Genomic DNA, 18718 nt, shown 5'->3' on the forward strand with positions numbered 1-18718 from the left:
TCATATAGCAATGTGGGGTCGGAAATGTTTTCCTGAAGCGGTGTTGTACACAGAAGCACCATAAAAAGAAAAGAGACCGTAAGTGAGAAATCGTTTTAATAATACATGAACAGAAGCAAAAGGTACATGGATTAAAGTAAGTGTTCGAAGTTTCTTCAACCTCGTATTGCTTTCGCACAGTGGTACCTTGGAAAATGTGCTACAAATCCCCTTTTTCCTGCTGAAGTGTTGTTTTCCGATGAAGCATCCTTCACAAGGGAAGGAATTTTCAACACGCATAACGACCATATCTGGGCGGTCAAGAACCCGCATGCAATACGACGTCGTGCAGCACAGATTCGATTTTCGGTCAATGAATGGGCCGGTATTATGGGAGATCACCTCATCGGACCTTACCTGTTACCATGTCGTCTAACCGGACCTATCTACTTGATCTTTCTGCAGCAAGTATTGCCACAACTTTTGAGAGATGAACAGATTTCTGCATCGACGCAACAGACAATGTGGTTCCAACACGATGGAGCCCCTGCCCATTATAGCGGAGATGTTCGTAACTACCTGGATGTCACATTTGGTCAACAGTGGATCGGACGTGGTGGTCCCGTGCGTTGGCCTGCTCGGTCACCCGACCTATCATGTCTTGATTTTTATTTCTGGGGTCATATGAAATCGCTAGTTTATGACACCCCTGTTGACAATGCTGAGGAGCTGGTTGCAAGAATCGCAGTAGCTGCCGAAGAAATTCGAAATTCGCCTGGAGTATTCCAGAATGTTCGGATGTCCATGCGTCGGAGATGTGAGGCGTGCATTGTAGCCCGTGGAAGAAACTTCGAACACTTACTTTAATCCATGTACCTTTTGCTTCTTTTCATGTATTATTAAAACGATTTCTCACTTACGGTCTCTTTTCTTTTTATGGTGCTTCTGTGTACAACACCGCTTCAGGAAAGCATTTCCGACCCCACATTGCTATATGATTTCGAGTTGTCAGGATGTACCCTACCCCTCTTAGAAGTTCTGAAACGTTTAACTGAAACACCCTGTATATATATTGATAGTTGGTTCAAGGTTAGTAATACAATAACACTACAGATATTTTGGAAGTAATAGATTATATTCAAATTAATACATGAACATGTCTGACATAGACTGGGTGCCATTACTGGTGTTTGTCTTCAACTATGTGTAAACCAAGAAAGTTCAATACTGAAAAATTTTCACAAGTAGCATATTGTTTTTTCAGAATTTACTTGAAAAGATTCTTGTCAGGGCCACTAGTGCTAGTATTTTGTCTTTAGCTTTGAAAACAAAATAATAGTGCTGTTATTTTGTCTTCAGCTACAAAGGAAATATGGTAATTCAAGAAGTTACATAAATATCAATTATTATTTAAATATTAAAACACACATATAATATGAAGAATAAAGTTAAGCCAGAAATAAATATGTAATAATCGATAATTTTGTTTTGAAAATGTGTGTGTGGTCAAAAACACAAATATTTGAATCCTATTGTTGAATTTAAATTTTTAATATGAGATTAGAACCCTAAAAATTCTGCATGGTAAACACCAAGTTTTTGTGTCCTTAAAAAGGAAGAAAATTTTTAAATTTGAAATTTTCATTAAAAAATTATACATTACAAAAAAAGTGTTGCAATCCAGTCATGCACTGATATATTCCAAGCAGAATTCAAAACACTAAACTCACTTCCCCAAATAAAAAAAATAAATAAATAAAAAGAAAAACTGGGGTCTGTTAGACCAAGCACCAGTGAGGTCTAATCCAAGAGTAGAGGAACAAGTATTGTGGGGTTAAATTCATCACAAAATGGGTATCCACAGAAATCTATTATAAAGTTATTCAGTTAAAATTAACAAAATTTGTACTCTAGTGGTTGCATATAAACTCTTCCCATAAATTTATTAGCCAAAATATAGATATGCACATTATCCTTTAGGTAATTATGTTATTAATTACACCAGAATATCAACATAACAAAAATAGCTATCAAATGTGAAATAAAATAGCTTATCAAAACAATATAACCGTTTCATTTCCTTTCCATCTGAATATGACTACTGATTTGTTTTCTGAAATGTGGGTTCCTTATTCAAAAAATAACAGCTGCACTCTTCTCTCACAGGTGACTGCTCTTCTATTTGGGAAAAAAAAAAAATAAAAATAAAATTATTCTTCTGAAAATAAACATCATGATTTTTGTTCTAATCTGTGTGTTTTAAGTTTTTTGTATTCAGAAACCACTGCTCTCCCAATCACTTTCAAATGAAGTTTTCTCTCAGTTTCCTTATTAAAAATATCTAGGTACAATTAGCAATTTGAGAGAAATTAAAACATAACACAGCATGCATTATATACTCAGACTCACAATGAAAATTTGTCTAGCTCAGTTTCCATTTCATTATTCAATTACTTTATTTATTCAAAGCAGAAATTAATTACCAAATGTACTATTAAATTTTTATTAGTTAATTTGTAAATGAACATTATTTACGCATTAAATTACTATCTTAAGACAGTATTTGCTCTTGTATATACCGTCCCCTTGGTGTATCCTTTAGTTATCTCAACTAATTTCAGTGCAACAAGATGTACCATAACAGAACTGAGTCACCCAGTTTCACCAGAGATCAACTCCTCCAAGGAATTCTAAACAAGGACCATATGTAAATATCTGTTGTGTATAACTATATCTTTCATACCAACTAAATAATGACAAGAAAAATATATCTAATCTTAACTGATTAGATATATTTTTCAGCTTTCAAATTCAGATATAAACAGATCTTCTAGCCCTTTGCAATTCAGCACACAGACTGACTGACAAGCTGTGGATTGACTTATTTGTACTACAATGCATTAATCTTTTAATATCTGTTTGGCTCTAACTTTTGTCAGCTTTATCATAACCATTATCAATTTGTGCATTTCAGCTGTTTCTATCATATAGAAATGAAAAATGCCGGACTGTAAGTTGTGCCCATCAATGTGCATCACAATGTGATGCCTATTGTGATGATGTCATCACATCATCACAATGTGCCCATCACCCATGAGCAGGAACAGGTGGGTCAGGAGTTTGACCCTATGAGTAGTCTTGCCAGTATTACCTGTTTTGCCTGTAGCTGGAGTTCCATAGTTGTGGTTCACGTTTAATTTCAAACAATTTATTGTTCATATGGGTCTTCCAAATGTTTAACCACTGGTCTCTACAGATATTTCGGATATGTGTTAGTAAATCTATATAGGGTACTTGGTAAGATGGAGGTGCAGTACTGTTTGGATGTTTGGTTGCCTGGTCTGCTGTTTCGTTACCTACGATGCCAGCATGCCCTGGAATCCAACAGAATTGGACCCAAGCTTAGAGTATGATTACTATTCATTAAGTGATTTAGACCAACCCGTATTTCTTTTACTATGGGATACTATGGGAGTTGAGAATATATTACTTGTTATTTGTTGTTATTTGGTTTTTAGGAGCATTAGCAACTAAGGCCATATTGCTCTGGGATATGCGGTGATCATTCCCTGACCTTTCCGCATCCTCCGTATTTGGTGGTGACTGGCTCGAACCCCGGTCTAATCAAGAAGCACTGCTGCTCCTTCCCACCTGGCTACGGAGGCGCCAATATATTACTTATTGTGGACAGTGCACTCATGGAGTCGGTATATATTAAACCACTGGTGCTGAGATGAATATTGATATTCTCAATAGCTAGCTGGATTGCATACAGCTACTGCAATATACAGTCTGGACACTGTGAAGGAGGGAAAAACTGCTGCAGCACCTACAGTGCTGTCTGATTTTAGCCATCAGTATATATTATGCAGCTCTGCACATTGCTATAAGCATGCTCTTTGTGGAGTTGTTTGATGTTACAGTTTTCCAGGGACTTTTTTCCCCACTGTTGAAAATATGTGTCACAGTATGGTAGGTTTGTGGACCAGGGTGGATCGGGTATTTTAGTTTCTTTGAGCATGTTTGTAAAATGTACGTTCCAGCAGTGACTCAACTCATGTAGTCTAACACCAGTGGGTCTGTTTTCTGTGAGCTTATTGTTAAAAAATGTTATCCATTCAGGATTGAAGAGTAGCAGTTAATTGGGATGATCTCGAAGGCTTTTAAGTCTGGCTGCTTAGGTGAGTAGTAACATTTTCCTCCTGAAGTGGAGTGGAGGTTCATTTGCCTCTATATAGACTTTGGACCGGGGAAGTTCAGAGGGCCTCAAGAGCCAAAGTGCAAAGAGCACTGTGTTGTATGCACACTTTTCCTGGCTGAGTCATAGACAATTGTGCCATAGTCTAGACGCGACCTGATGAGAGAATGATACAAGTGCAGAAGAGTATCTATAGAGATAGCTCTAAGTATATTGAGTTTTTTCAAACAGATGATTCTAAGATAACTTATATGCATGGAAAAATTTAGTTTCACATCTAGTGTTAAACCTAAAAAGCGGATATTGCTGGCGAGAGGGATTGGATGATTTCTTAATTTCAGTTCAGGTTCTGGATGTAATTTGCATTTTTTTACAGAAATGGATCGCAATAGTCTTTTGTTCTGATATACGATAACCATTTTGTTAAGTCCATGTCTCTAGCTTATTTATGAAAAGTTGTAGCTGTCTCTCAATGATATTAATGTTTGATGAATGGTATAATATGGCAAGATCGTCAGCATACATATATATCTCTATAGTTCTAGGAATATTCAGTGTCATGGTATTTAGCCTAATTGCAAAGAGGGTAGCACTAAGTATGGACCCTTGGGGCACCCCTTCTTCCTGGATAAAACATTCTGACAGTACATTCTGGTGACGAACTTGAAAGGTTCTGTGCTTAAGAAAATTCTGAATGAATTAGTAGTAGTGGCATGTGATGCAAGAAAGCAAATGTATGAGCTTATGCAGCATCAGCCAAAAAAAAAAAAATTTACAACATTCCCTCCAAATGCCTGTCCAGTTCCTCCTTAAATTTATTTAACCTATCAACTTCCATGACAGATGGAAGTTTGTTCCAGCAATTAACCACCCGCTGGCTAAAGGCAAATTTCCGCACATCAATTCTACAACTGTCTTTTCTTAATTTGAATTTATGCCCCCTTACGTTTCTAATCTGAACAAGTAGAAGGATCCCATCAGAATTCAGCATGCTCAACCCATTCAAGGCCTTATACACCTCAATCAGATCACCGCGCAGGTGCCTAGTTTCCAGCCACTGCAATTTGCAGAACTTAAGCCTCTCTTGATAAGAGGATCCCTTCATTCCCCTAATCAATCTTGTTGCCCTTCTCTGTACACACTGACCATTGCCTTATACAGAGGGACAATCACCTCCTTTTCCCGCTGGCAAAATTCCGATATATCATTGATAAAACCCCATGACCTGCCCTGGCAGCCTGTCTGCATTGCTCAGAAAACTTCATATCTCACTGCACAATTACTCCCATGTCTTTTTCATTTTCTACCACCTTAAGTGTAGTACCACACCGTTGGTACGTTTCTCTGGGGTTACTTCTACCCATATGCAGTACTTTGCATTTGTCAAGATTAAAACTTCAGTTGCCACTTCTTAGCCCATCTGCCCAAATTTTCTAGATCCTGTTGCAGTAGCACACTGCCATTACTAACCCTGCCAACCTTTGTATCATCTGCAAACTTCGTTATCTGCAAAATATACCTTCATTAATATCATTGATAAATATACAAAACAACAGTGGACCCAACATCGAACCCTGTGGGACTCCACTAATAACATTAGTCCATTGTGGTAAGTGTCCTCTCAATCCCATGGAATATAGCTCTCGAAGAATGCCATACCTCTGTGTGGTGGCAAAAGCTTTTTCGATGTCTAGATTGACCATCACTAGATGTTGATTTTTAACGTTAAGCGTTGTGAATATTGGTTTCAGCTCTTATCATAAGATCCAAGCAGGATCTGTTTTGGCGGAAACCGTATTGTTTTTTTTAACAGCATTTTACTTTCAAGGATCTATTTTAGTCTGTTGTCTATAATTTTTTCAAGTGTTTTACTGAGACAGCTGGTGAGAGATATTGGTCAGTAGTTTTGTGGAACTGATTGATCCTTCCCCAGTTTAGGAAAAGTAAGAATTACTGCATGATGCCATGAGGAAGGATAAACACATTCAAGATAAATCTGATTGTAGAATACTATTAATAATTTTAAAGATGTGTTATTCTGTTGTTTGAGCATTATGTAATAGATTCCATCCGTTTTGCTGTGCTGTTTTTTGCTAATCTGTTTAGGGCTTCTTTGAGTTCAGTTAAGTTGAAGGGCTGATTATAAGAAATAGGTCGTGTGGTATTAAAATTTATTTATTTTTTTTCTGCTAAGATTTCAGGAATGAATTGTCGTATGTGGATGCTGCTGATACTTCACTAAAATTTTCTGCAAGGAAATTGCCTATTTCTTTAGGGGAGGACAGTTCTCGTCCATTTATAATCAGGATTGGAGCAGTAAATAGAATGTATTTAATTGTTGGATTTTTTTTCATATTATCCGACTGCTGGTGTCCTTCATGATTGTACTGGCAAACTTTATCCAGCAGTCTTTTTTTCTTTTTTTTTTTTGCTTTTCCTCTTATTTGTCTTGGCCTTGCCTTTTGTTGTTTATATAATATGAGGTTGGCTGTTGTGGGGGACCTACGAAACTGATTCCAGGCTTTATTTTTCTCTCTTTTGTCACTATTGCAAGCCTCATTCCACCAGTGTTTTGCATATCTGTGTTGGTCTGCAGAGTATTGAGGAATTGTTTCAGAAGCTCCTGCCAGAATATATGTGGTAATGTGCTCGGTGACTTTGTCTATGGATTGTGTTTTTATAAATTGATCATTAAAGGACAAACAGCTTGAGCATTTTGCCCAATTTGCTTTTGAGAACTTCCATTTTATTCTGTGGTTGGGACATTGGGATTGTTTCGTTTGAATTTTGCATATAATTGGAAGATGATTGCTGTTGTGTGGATCTTCTAAGATTGACAACTCCATACTGGGGAACAGTATAGGAGAGCAGATGGACAGGTCAATTGCTGAGGTGGATCCTGTGGGAAGATGAATATAAGTGTGATGGCCAGTATTTAATAAGGTTAACTGCTGTTGGTTCAGTAAAGTCTCAGTCAGATGTCCTCTTTGATCCATATGGAAAGATCCCCACAATGGGTGATGCCCATTGGAGTCACCAAGGAAACAGAAAGGTGTTGGCACTTGAACTATAAGATCTTCTAGTGTGACGGGACTGTTTGGCAGAAGGTATATTCCAAAAGCCACACGCACAGTAACAGCTTCCAAGTCCATCTATAGAGATATAATTCGGGAGGGAATTTTAGAGTTTACTAAGATCGCCACCCCTCCATGTGCGGATCTTGCAGTATTCCTGTCTTTTCTATACATTGTGAAGTTTTTGATTGAGAGAGTTACTTGCGGCGTTAAATCGGTTTCTTGTAAACAAACTATCATCGAATTATATCTATTAATCAGTCGTCTGTATTGGCATGCATGCCTCTACAATTCCATTGAAGTATGTGCTGCATTACACGGTTTTTGGAGTTGTGTTTTGATCTGTGTTTTTTTTGAGCAGTTTTTTTGTATCGTTCAGTTTCTGCCTTTCTTTTTTCGGGAATGCCGGTCGCTCCGTATCCATATCTTCTTCTGCATGAAGATGTAATATAGTTTCAACTTTGTTGTCAACATCCATATGTATGGGGGATTTTTTCTTGGTCTGGATATGATCCATTGGTGCAGGTATATTGGGTAGAACAGAAATTGGAGTATTACTTTCTTGTTCTTGTAGACTTTGTTTGGAAGTTGGGGCTTAGCATTAAGCAGGTCCCTGCTTAATGCTAAGCCTTCTGCTAAGTTTTCTTAGCAGAAGGCTTAGCATTAAGAAATGCTAAGTTTTCTGCAGCAGCATTTTCGAGAGGCAACCAGAGAGGGTAGTACTCTTGATCTGGTTATCAGCAGTGATCATTCGTGTATTAAGAATTTGCAGATAAAGGAACCACTAGGTAGCAGTGATCACAGTATAATGATGTGGAATTTACTTAAAAGATATAATTACCATCAGGGGTAAAGGAAAAGGTTTTTGCTTCCGTAAAGGTGAGTACAGTGGTATCAACTGACGATGTTACCAACAGTACATTCTAAGTGGGAAGCATTCAATGAATTAATCGTGGAAGCTACTAAAAGTTTCATACCTATTAAGAAATACTGTTCAAGGTGCCTAAATGGTTATCAAATGAACTACTGAGACTCGTAACAGAGAAGAAAAATTCATGGGATGCATATAAATTATCAAGCGACTCAGAAGCCTATGGCAGATATAAGCTAGTCTGTAATCAGGTCACAAAGGAGGTTAAGCAGGTGAAGGCAGATTATGAGAAATCGTTGGCAAAGGATGCTAAGAAAAACAGCAAGGATTTCTTTATTTATATAAACTCTAAAAGGAAGGGGATGAATCTGATTAGTCCACTTGATATGGATGGTTCGACTGTTGATGATCCTGCTCAGATAGCAAACAAACTGAATGAGTATTTTGCATCTACATTCACACATGAGGAGTTATTAAGGTTTGAAAATGGCAGAAGGTTATCAAATTGTAGCAGGGTGCTTAATGATTTTGTAATAACTGAGAGCAAAGTGGAAGAGAAATTGTTGAAGTTAAACATAAGAAAGGCACCTGGGGTGGATGGGATCTATCCAGTTATATTAAAGGAGGTGGCAAAGCAACTAAGCAAACCCTTAGCCATTATTATGAGAGCATCCTTGGACTCAGAGGAGGTCCCCACAGACTGGAGATGTGCAAATGTATCTCCAATTCACAAAGGGGGATCGAAGGGTGACAAGAGTAATTACAGACCAGTTAGTTTAACTTCTGTTCCGGGTAAAATAATGGAGTCACTGGTAAAACATGCATTGCAGGATCACCTAGACAAGACTGCAGCAATAATTCAGACACAGCATGGGTTTGTTAAAGGAAAGTGTTGTCTGACAAATTTGATAGGATATTATGTGGTTACAAAGGAACTGGATGCAAAAAATAATTTTGATATCATATATTAGGATTTCAGGAAAGCTTTTGACACTGTTGCGCATAGAAGACTATTGTACAAATTGGAATGGTATTAGGGGTAAGTTGCTACAATGGATAAAAGGATGATTCTGTGGGAGAAGACAGAGGGTGGTAATTAATGGGTGCTGCTCTTTGTGGACTAATGTTATTGGTGGAGTCCCACAGGGTTCAGTGTTGGGTCCTCTGTTTTGTATATTTATCAATGACATTGATGAAGGCTTAATGTCAAAGTTTGCAGATGATACAAAGGTTGGCAGGGTTGTTAATGACAGTAATGGCAGTGTGCTACTGCAAAAGGATCTAAATAATTTGGGCAGATGGGCTAAGAAGTGGCAACTGAAGTTTAACCTTGACAAATGCAAAGTGCTGCATATGGGTAGAAGTAACCCCAGAGAAACGTACCAACTGTGTGGTACTACACTTAAGGTGTAGAAAATGAAAAAGACCTGGGAGTAATTGTGCAGTGCGATATGAAGTTTTCTGAGCAATGCAGACAGACTGCCAGAGCAGGTCATGGGGTTTTGTCAATGATATATAGGAATTTTGCTAGCAGGGAAAAGGAGGTGATTGTCCCTCTGTATAAGGCAATGGTCAGGCCATGCGTTGAGTACTGTGTACAGGGCTCAATTTAGGAAGGATGTAGATTTGCTTTAGCGTGTACAGAGAAGGGCAACAAGATTGGTGAGGGGAATGAAGGGATCCTCTTACCAAGAGAGGCTTAAGTTCAGCAAATTACAGTGGCTGGAGACTAGGCACCTGCACGGTGATCTGATTGTGATATATAAGGTCTTGAATGGGTTGAGCACACTGAATTCTGATGGGATCCTTCCACTTGTTCAGATTATGAACCTAAAGGGGCATAAATTCAAATTAAGAAAAGACAGTTGTAGAATAGATGTGCGGAAATTTGCCTTTAGCCAGCGGGTGGTTAATTGCTGGAACAAACTTCCATCTGTCGCTGTGGAAGTTGATAGGTTAAATAAATTTAAGGAGGAACTGGACAGGCATTTGGAGGGGGAATGGTGTGATTTTTTTTTTTTTTTGGCTGATGCTGCATAAGCTCATACACTTGGTTTCTTGCATCACATGCCACTACTACTATTCTTTGATCAGACAATTCTTGCACAATTTCTTCCTCTGAGATGTTAATGAGGTCCCACTCTGCTATAACTCCTTTGGAGGTATTCAGAGTAGCATGTAGTGTAATTTTCACTGGTATTCCACCAAAGGTGGTCAGTTTCATTAATCTTTCTGAATGATTTGGTTTTATTGTTTCTACCAGCAGATCTCCAGACTGTAGACGTTTTACCATCTTTCGTGTTCCTGCAGCATTTTCCAAGTATTTCTGAATTAGAAATGGGGATATGCTCACAGGATAGTCCGAAAGTGAATGTATTAGGAGAATGGCTGGGTGGTCTTGTTGACATGGATTTTTTTTTTTTTTTTGCCCTTTATTTTGACAATGGTCACGATCAGGTTGGTCTGTATCGGTAAGTGATCTCAATGGATCAAGTGGAGGAAAAGTTTTATACTCCTTTTGGCCCTGAGGGTTGGTTTTACCACTCAGGTTACCGGCCACGCCACAGGGAGGCAGGAGTAATGCCATGAGTGGCTAAGCGGTTGTTAAGTTAGTTGGATTAGTAACTCTAATAAAAGTTGTTAAGTTAGTTGGATTAGTAACTCTAATAAGAATAAAAGGAAAGTTGTCTTTTCTTTCCTGACATAACTTACTACTTGTAAGATGAAGTCTACAATGATTTTTGAAAGAACTTAAGAGAAACTAACTGAAAACTTAAACAGAAGAGTGATTCCTTTAAAGGAGAATGCTTTGTAGAGTTCTGAAATCGCTTGGCCATGGAAACGCTTGGCATCCAGGGCCTGTCCGATTGTGTTACATCTGATGAATATAGATGTCAAAGCCACACTTATGCAATGCAGCCATGGCAATAACAGACTTCTGAGCAGGTGCATTTTCCTGATGGAACAACATTACTTTGCTGAGTTTTCCCTCACCAATTGTCTTTGATGTTTTCATGAAAATGCCTTATAAGGGCTGCATAATATGCTCCTGTAAGTGTCTGGTCCTTCTGAAGATAATCCAATAGCAACATTCCATCAGCATTACAAAAAAAACCGATGCCATCACCTTGCTGGCATAAGTAATTCACCTGCTTTATTGGGAGCAGGAGAAGAGCTGTATTTCCACTGTGTGGACTGTTCCCTTGTCTCTGGCAGAAAGTGAAAGATCCACATCTCATCTTCTTTTCATTCCTATTTTTTAAGCTGCATTTAACATAATTAATTAATTAAAATAGAATTAAAATTCAATTCACAAATATGACAATATCCCACGCTTACTACATATCGTACAGTGAAAGGTATTTTATTATGGAGAGTCCATTGTAAAGTGATTTGATCATAAAGAGGGGATCCACTGTATTTTATTTTCTATTTATGAAATTTGTTCCTATTGACTTAGGTAGTGTTGCACCTAGAGAACACCCTGGCATTTGTTAAACATATTTTATAAATATAAAGAGACCCAGCAATAAGTAAATTTTTCTCGCTAATGAAATTTTATACCTTAATTTTGGATAATCCATCTTTCACCATACGGCCATATTGTGGATCAGCCTGGCTGAAGTTCTTAATGGCTCTCTCTTGAATAAATTCTTGAGCATCCTTCAAATGGCTAGCAATGTTTTGCACTAGCCGTTCTCTTTCATCAGGTTTTAAAACCTATATTATATAAAATTATAGCAATTATATACATAAATAATAAAGTATATTACACATTTTATAGAATGTAACCTGATTTTAGCAATTCACAGCATGCACTATGTTATAAGAAAACTTTAATCTGAATGCTGCATCTTTCTACAGGACATTACACAGATGAAGCATTCAAAATTACAGTATTCACTGCACATTCCATGAATACTGTTATAAAGGTTTTTTTTTTTTTTCTTTTAATAGCTATCTTAAAAGAATAGAAAACTCCTGTTCATTAAATTATTGGAACAGATGCAGAAAGGCTTCAATTCAGCAAATTACCACATCTGGAAACTATGCACATGCAAGAGATCTGATTGGGGTGTTTAAGGAAGGTTGGTTGCAGGATAGATGTGTGAAAATTTTCTTTGAGCCAGCAATTGATTGTTGGAACTTCCATCTGATATTGTGGAAGTGGGTAGTTTGGATAAATTTAAGGAGGAACTAGACAATTAGAAGAGAAAGGACAAGTGATATGGGAAGGGGTTTTTTTTTTTTTTTTTTTGCTGATGCAGTAGAACCTTGCTTTCTTGCGTCGTTTTCGCTATTAATACTAATGTCTAATGTTGTTGATCAATGGAATAAGTTACCATCCAAGATATTTGAGGTAGAGATTCTGACAAGATTCAAGGCAGAAGTGAACTGCCTTGCTACTTTCTAGAAATTGATAATTTATGATCAACTCAGTTTTTTGGTTGATACAAAAGATGTTTGCTTAGTTCCATCATTTAACCTGATTAATATTAATGTTATTCGTCTTCTCAACCCAAGCACGGTACTAAGTACTATAGGTTCTAACACCTCTCGTGCTTGGAGTTTACATTCAAATTCAAAATTAATTCAAAATTGAAAAATCAATGTTATTCAAAATGGTCATCTCCCTCTCCAGCCAGCAGTCTATTCATCTATCATAAGGGGTGCATAATTTCCCATGAAATATTGGCCACTGCTCTAATGATCACTATATTGTCAATACAGTAGACATCGCCTTAATCAACCAACACTTCCCCCTTCAAAACATACTAATGCCCATGGCATATGCAGTATGCCATGGGCAACAGACAGTATGAGTCAGGCATGGGCAAAAAAAAATAAGATGGGGGGCAGAATCAATAAAGAAAAAATAGGGTTTTTCAATCTGTTTTTGTTTCCACAAGGGTCATAAATTCTTGCTCCACTTTAAAGAAACCAAAATTAGAGATAAGGCAATACATTATGGCTATGGTTTATGCAAGCAAGGAAGACAAGACTAGACTGTTTTTCCAACAACACAGAACTCCAATCCTCATTCATCCATAAAAGCCACATCAAAGAAAAGGCCTTGGTCTTTTATCAAAAGACTGATGGGGTGCAGAAAGTTTTATAACAAGTGAGGGATGGCTTGGACATTAGAAAAACATGCTATGGAATTCATGTATTGAGTATTAACAAGGACGGATTATCCACTGATCAGCTTGCCGCTGCTCAAAAATTTACAGAAGATTTAAGGTCATTTATCAACAGAGAAAAATTGATTGGAGAACTATATGATATAAAAAAACAGATTTAAATTATAAGATGTTACCCACAAAAACAATGGGAGAAAAGAGGAGCCTATAGCACCAGGATATAAAAAGTTCAAAGAACAAATCACAGTAGTTGACTGCAGCAATGCAAATGGAACTCACATACTGCCATTTTATGTTGCCAGTAAATCAACTAAGCCTAGACCTATGCTATAAATATTCAGAGAAATCCTATAAATATAAATTGCTCATCTTCACCAATTTATTACCACTCACAAACATCAGAATGAATGGACCCTGCTTTATGCAGAGAATGGTTTTTGTAAATTTATACCATCTGTAAAGAAACACTTGAAGAAAATAAACTCATCTGAAATGCTATTCTCTTTCTGAATAAAAAAAAAAAAAAAAAAAAAGTGCAGCCATTATCAATCCACTGCAGAATGGAAGCCTCCTCAACAATTCATGCTGAGGGAAATGGACCATAATCTGCCACACTGGTCCAGTGCAGGTTGGCAGAGCGACCGTATTCAGCAGTCGGGGGCTTGAACCCCAGTCTACTCAAAGAGCATGTGCTACTGCACTCCCACTCCTGACCACTCGGCTACAGAGGCTCTTCCAAATCCCAACTGTGAGGAACTCAAAGAAGAAAAACAAAGGCCATGTTATATTTATTTTGTGAGGGGCATTCAATAAATTATTTATTGAACACACCCTCACAAATTCATTTTATAATTTAATAATGGCATTCGATAAATTATTTATTGAAAGTCAATCAAACAATTGAATGAAAATAAATTATCTACCTAAGGTAGTTTTCCCACATATCTCAACTTATAATACCAGTTTTGATCTCACTATGTTTTGAGGTTGTGCTGATGTAACAGAAAGAAGTAAGACACCAGTATCAAATTATGAATTTGCTGAAATTGGAGCATCATTTAGTTAAGCTGCTCACCAAAGAAGGAAATGGGCCAAAGACCATTCATGGAAGGATGATGGCTGTGTATGGCAACAGCGCACCTTCAGAGCACCAGGTGAAATTCTAGTCAAAACAATTCAAGTGGGGTACAGAGTCCATCAAAGATGATCCACGTCCAGGAAGGCCTATGACAGCAACCACTCCAGAAATGTGCCAAGCTGTGGAAACCCTTGTGCTGAATGGCAGACGTTTAAAGGTGTCCCAAATCTCTAGGGAATGACATATCTGAGGGAACAGTCATAACCATCCGAGGATGATGTGCAAGGTGGGTCCCCAGATTTCTGATTCCTGTGCAGAACCAATTCAGAATACAGTGTTGTAAAGAGATTTTAAAGTTTTATGGAAGGGATCCTGAAACTTTCATCTCCAGAATTGTTACGGGTGATGAAACATGGGTTCATTACTAGGATCCTGAGACCAAGCAATAATCAATGAAATGGAAGCACAAGAGTTCTCCCCACCCAAAAAATTTCAGACAACCTTCAGCTGGTAAAATTATGGCCACCATTTTTTGGGATGGTGAGGGAATTTTGTGCATTCACTTCTTGGAACACAGGCAGACAGTCACTGGGGGGTCATATGCATCCCTACTGTACAACCTAAGGGATGTCATAAAGGAAAAACACCACGGAAAACTTTCCAGGGGTGTGCTGCTTCTTCAGGACAATGCACCAGTGTTTCTGCATTCTTTGATGAACAGGACAAAGAAATTTAATTGTCTGGTATTTCCTCATTGCCCAACAAAATGGAGCAAGTGTATTAAAGCTCAGGGGAATTACATTGAAAAATAAAACCAATTTTTGCCTCTATCTCATTTCTTTCATAGGTGGGTAGATAATATGTTGAAAGCCCCTTGTATATTTTAATGATCATGCTGGACTTCATTGTTTTCTTCATTTTGTTTCTCACAATGCTAGAAAATACGATATAGATGAGATAAATGCGAATGCATGATTTACATTTTAAAATAAACAAGGGAAAAAAAAAAAAACAGAAACTGCTTAATGAAAATTATGCATCATACCTCCTGAAATAAATGAACATTCTGAACTCAGATACTGTAATGAATGAAATGAGACCACAACTAAAGAAAGACATTGAGCTTCTTGAAAGGGTCCAAAGACGGGTAACCTGCCTGGTGAGATCGGCAAAAGGACGTCCATATGAAGAAAGACTTCGAATATGTGGGCTGCATAGCTTGCAAACTAGGTACCTTAGAAGAGACTTGATTGAGGTGTTTAAAGCCCTGAGAGGCATAAGTAAAATGAATGCTGATGAAATTTTCACGGTTATAAATGATTCTAGAACTAGGGACCATAATTTCAAGTTATGGGGGGGGGGGGGTATTGTTTAGGCTGGATTGCAGGAAGTTTTATTTTAGCCAGCGAGTCATAAATTACTGGAATAAGTTAACTACATGGGTAGTAAAGGCTGACAGTTTGGGGAAATTCAAAGGTCAACTGGATAGTTATCTGCAGGAGGAGGGAAATGCATAGGTTGTCTATTTTTTTTATTTTCTTATTATTTTATTTTTTATTTTTGGCTGGTGTAGCATAAGCCATAGGCTTCCTTGCACCATGTGGCCATTGCTAATTCTAATACTAACTTGGGTACATTATCTTTCTTCATCCCTCCCTCTCCTCCTCCCTCTCTCTCATTTCCCTCATTCCACCCACTAATCTTTGTCATAATAAATTTTATGGCACTTCAATTAAAAATCCTTAAACTTTAAATACTGTGAAATGCCTTTCATATTTTAACTTGTTAATTTTGACACATTTCTTACCAAATATTGTATCTGGACCATCTTTCTCATATATCAGTCTTAACTTCTAATTAATCTTCTGAGTGAATAATAAGACCCAGTTTTGCTGGGTCTTATTAAACCCAACTCTTAATAAATCATAACAATGTAACAATGCAATGAGTAAACATTGAATTAAATTAAATTAAAAAGATTTAATTTTTAAAAAAAATCAGAATTTTAATCATGAGTTGCAAGTAGGTGTGCAAGCAGAAACCACAAAAATTTACTTAACACTTTACTGTATGATGCAATTTGAACATTTTTATAATATACAATGAGTGCATTTTTGGTCATAAGCCATATCTGGTGTGCAATTCATGAGTTAAAAAGACCTAACCTTATTCCAGAACAATCCAACTTGTGTAAAATTATCATCATCTGCTGAATTCCAACGAGTAACATCACCACTGCAATGAAAAGAAGATTCTTTCTGGGAACTATCATCTACAGGACCACAAAAGCTGTTTGGATAATAATTGGGACAGCCATCTGATGATATAAAAAAGGGGAGAAAAAAAATTAGAAATCTCACTTGCATGAAATCTATTCAAGGTTTTAAAATTGATTCTTTTCCAAAAAAGTATACATTTCTACAGAAAGCAGAAAAATTATATTTTTAGAAAAGCAATAGAATTCTTTTTTGAAATCCAGACTGTGGACTCTAGAAATTAAATTTCACTGAAAACATATACATTTAATATTAAAACACAACTGAACAATTGTTTACCAGTACAGAATGCTTTTAAACTGATGATGGGCAAAACAAGCCATTTGGAGGGTATTTGGTGAAGCCATTACAGAAAAATGACTTGAGTCAGAATGACTTGACATACTTTGAAATATGTCATCATTCAGCATAGTAGCCAAGGCATACACAACCTACCCAAGGGAAATAAGTAATTAGGATTTTTCACAATGCAGGAATACTCTTCTGTTGTGGCAATGAGAATCCAGTTTGGTATTCCAAGCCCCCCCCTTTTTTTTTTTTTTGGAGAATAGGAAAATAAAACAAAAATATCTTCACAAATACTTCTAATTATTGCAATTAATTAATTGTAATATTTTATTATTACAAGTGAAAACAGTGCAAAATTTTCCATTATCTCTTCCGAACATCGTCCACTACACAGTTCAACTCGATATATTCCAGGCACTGATTCCATACTGCATTTTATTTTGATATTTTTAGCCTACAACTTTGTTTGCACATTTATTTTATTATTATTGTTTTTTTATTAATTCATACAATACATGAAAAAAATCAGCATTTTGTATTTTTAATCCATGCATTAATTACAATGCATGGAGAGAGAAAAAATAATAAAAAAAAAAACACTAAAATTACACATTAAATTACCTTTTTTAGAGGATATCAAATATTATAATGCACAGACTGTAAATACAGTAAAATAAGAGACTAAAGAATGCAAGCATTAAAGTATTATAAAAACCTTTAAAAAAAATTTAAACATTTGTTTATTATTATTATTATTAAGACATGCACTACAGAGCACCAATTACAGTACATATATTTGTGTAACAAAAGAAAAATAATTAAGAAAATAACAGCAATAAACATAATAAATTAACTTGTTAGGATATAAAAAAAAGCCTAATTAGACTATATCACTTATTGCACAAAGGAAAGGCTACAAGAACATTAATGGTATTAATATTCTTTGAGTTGTAAAAGAAATATAAATTGAGATTATTTGCATTTGAGAAAATGTCTGTTTGTAGGACTATTTCTTAACATCACCCTTGAATGGATGGATATGGAAAGTTTACTGATATCTGTTTGGCTAAGAGGGACATGATTCCCAGAGAGAATTTTATGAATAAACTTGAATTCAGCTAGGATTCTTCTGACATCAAGAGTTTTGAGATGAAAGCATACCGAGAATGACTGTCAGTAATGAGTGGTGGAACAGAGGATTCCTGGAGGAGAGGTACGTTACAAAGTTACCCTGAACAGCTTCAAATGTATCTTCCTATAGTGATTCCACACAACAGAGGCATTATCGATGACTGGTAGAATTAACTGCAATTGTTACAATTAGTTTATACAGAGAGAAATTCAGATAAAAATAAAAGGAATTCCTCTTAATGAATCCAATAATTTTAAAATATTTACTAATGACAGTTGATATGGTTGTCAAACCAGCAGCTGCTTGCAAAAATTACTTCTAAATCAGTAATCAGATCACTCTTTTGAATAAAAACTGGACCAATATAGTAGAATAGGAAGTTATTCAAAGGAAGTTTCTACATTCAGATAATGATAGTCAGATTGTCAAAAGTGTGTTACCTTCCCTTAAATCTAACTTCAAAATATTATTAGAGGATACTGTTCTTCAGAGTGATTGTTATTGATTTTACAAATCTCATAATGATGTAAGTGCATTAGCATCTTAAGCAATATACTGACAGTGTTGCTATGTGTTGTTACAAGTGTGTTCATGGACAAATTTGCATACTGTGTGAGCCAAAAAATCCTACTCACTCAGTATTCAAAATGAAGATTATCCAGTGAATGAGATAATCTCAAC

General features: G+C 36.5%; 1 protein-coding gene across 1 annotated transcript in view; it reads right to left on the reverse strand.

The window, feature by feature from the left end:
* Positions 1-1655: 1655 nt before the first annotated feature.
* Positions 1656-18718, reverse strand: part of LOC150076329 (catalase-like) — a 100935-nt gene continuing 83872 nt past the window's right edge. Inside the window, exons 9-11 of the mRNA XM_090387928.1 lie at positions 16507-16658; positions 11687-11842; positions 1656-2157 (exon numbers count right to left, since the gene is read on the reverse strand). Of these exons, the coding sequence (XP_090244054.1) occupies positions 2140-2157; positions 11687-11842; positions 16507-16658 (326 nt within the window). The 3' untranslated portion in view covers positions 1656-2139. The remainder of the gene's footprint in view (positions 2158-11686; positions 11843-16506; positions 16659-18718) is intronic.

The sequence above is a fragment of the Mastigoproctus giganteus genome, chromosome 13 (assembly GCF_048544385.1).
Source record: "Mastigoproctus giganteus isolate SK-2022 chromosome 13, ASM4854438v1, whole genome shotgun sequence".
Classification (NCBI taxonomy): Eukaryota; Metazoa; Arthropoda; class Arachnida; order Uropygi; family Thelyphonidae; genus Mastigoproctus; species Mastigoproctus giganteus.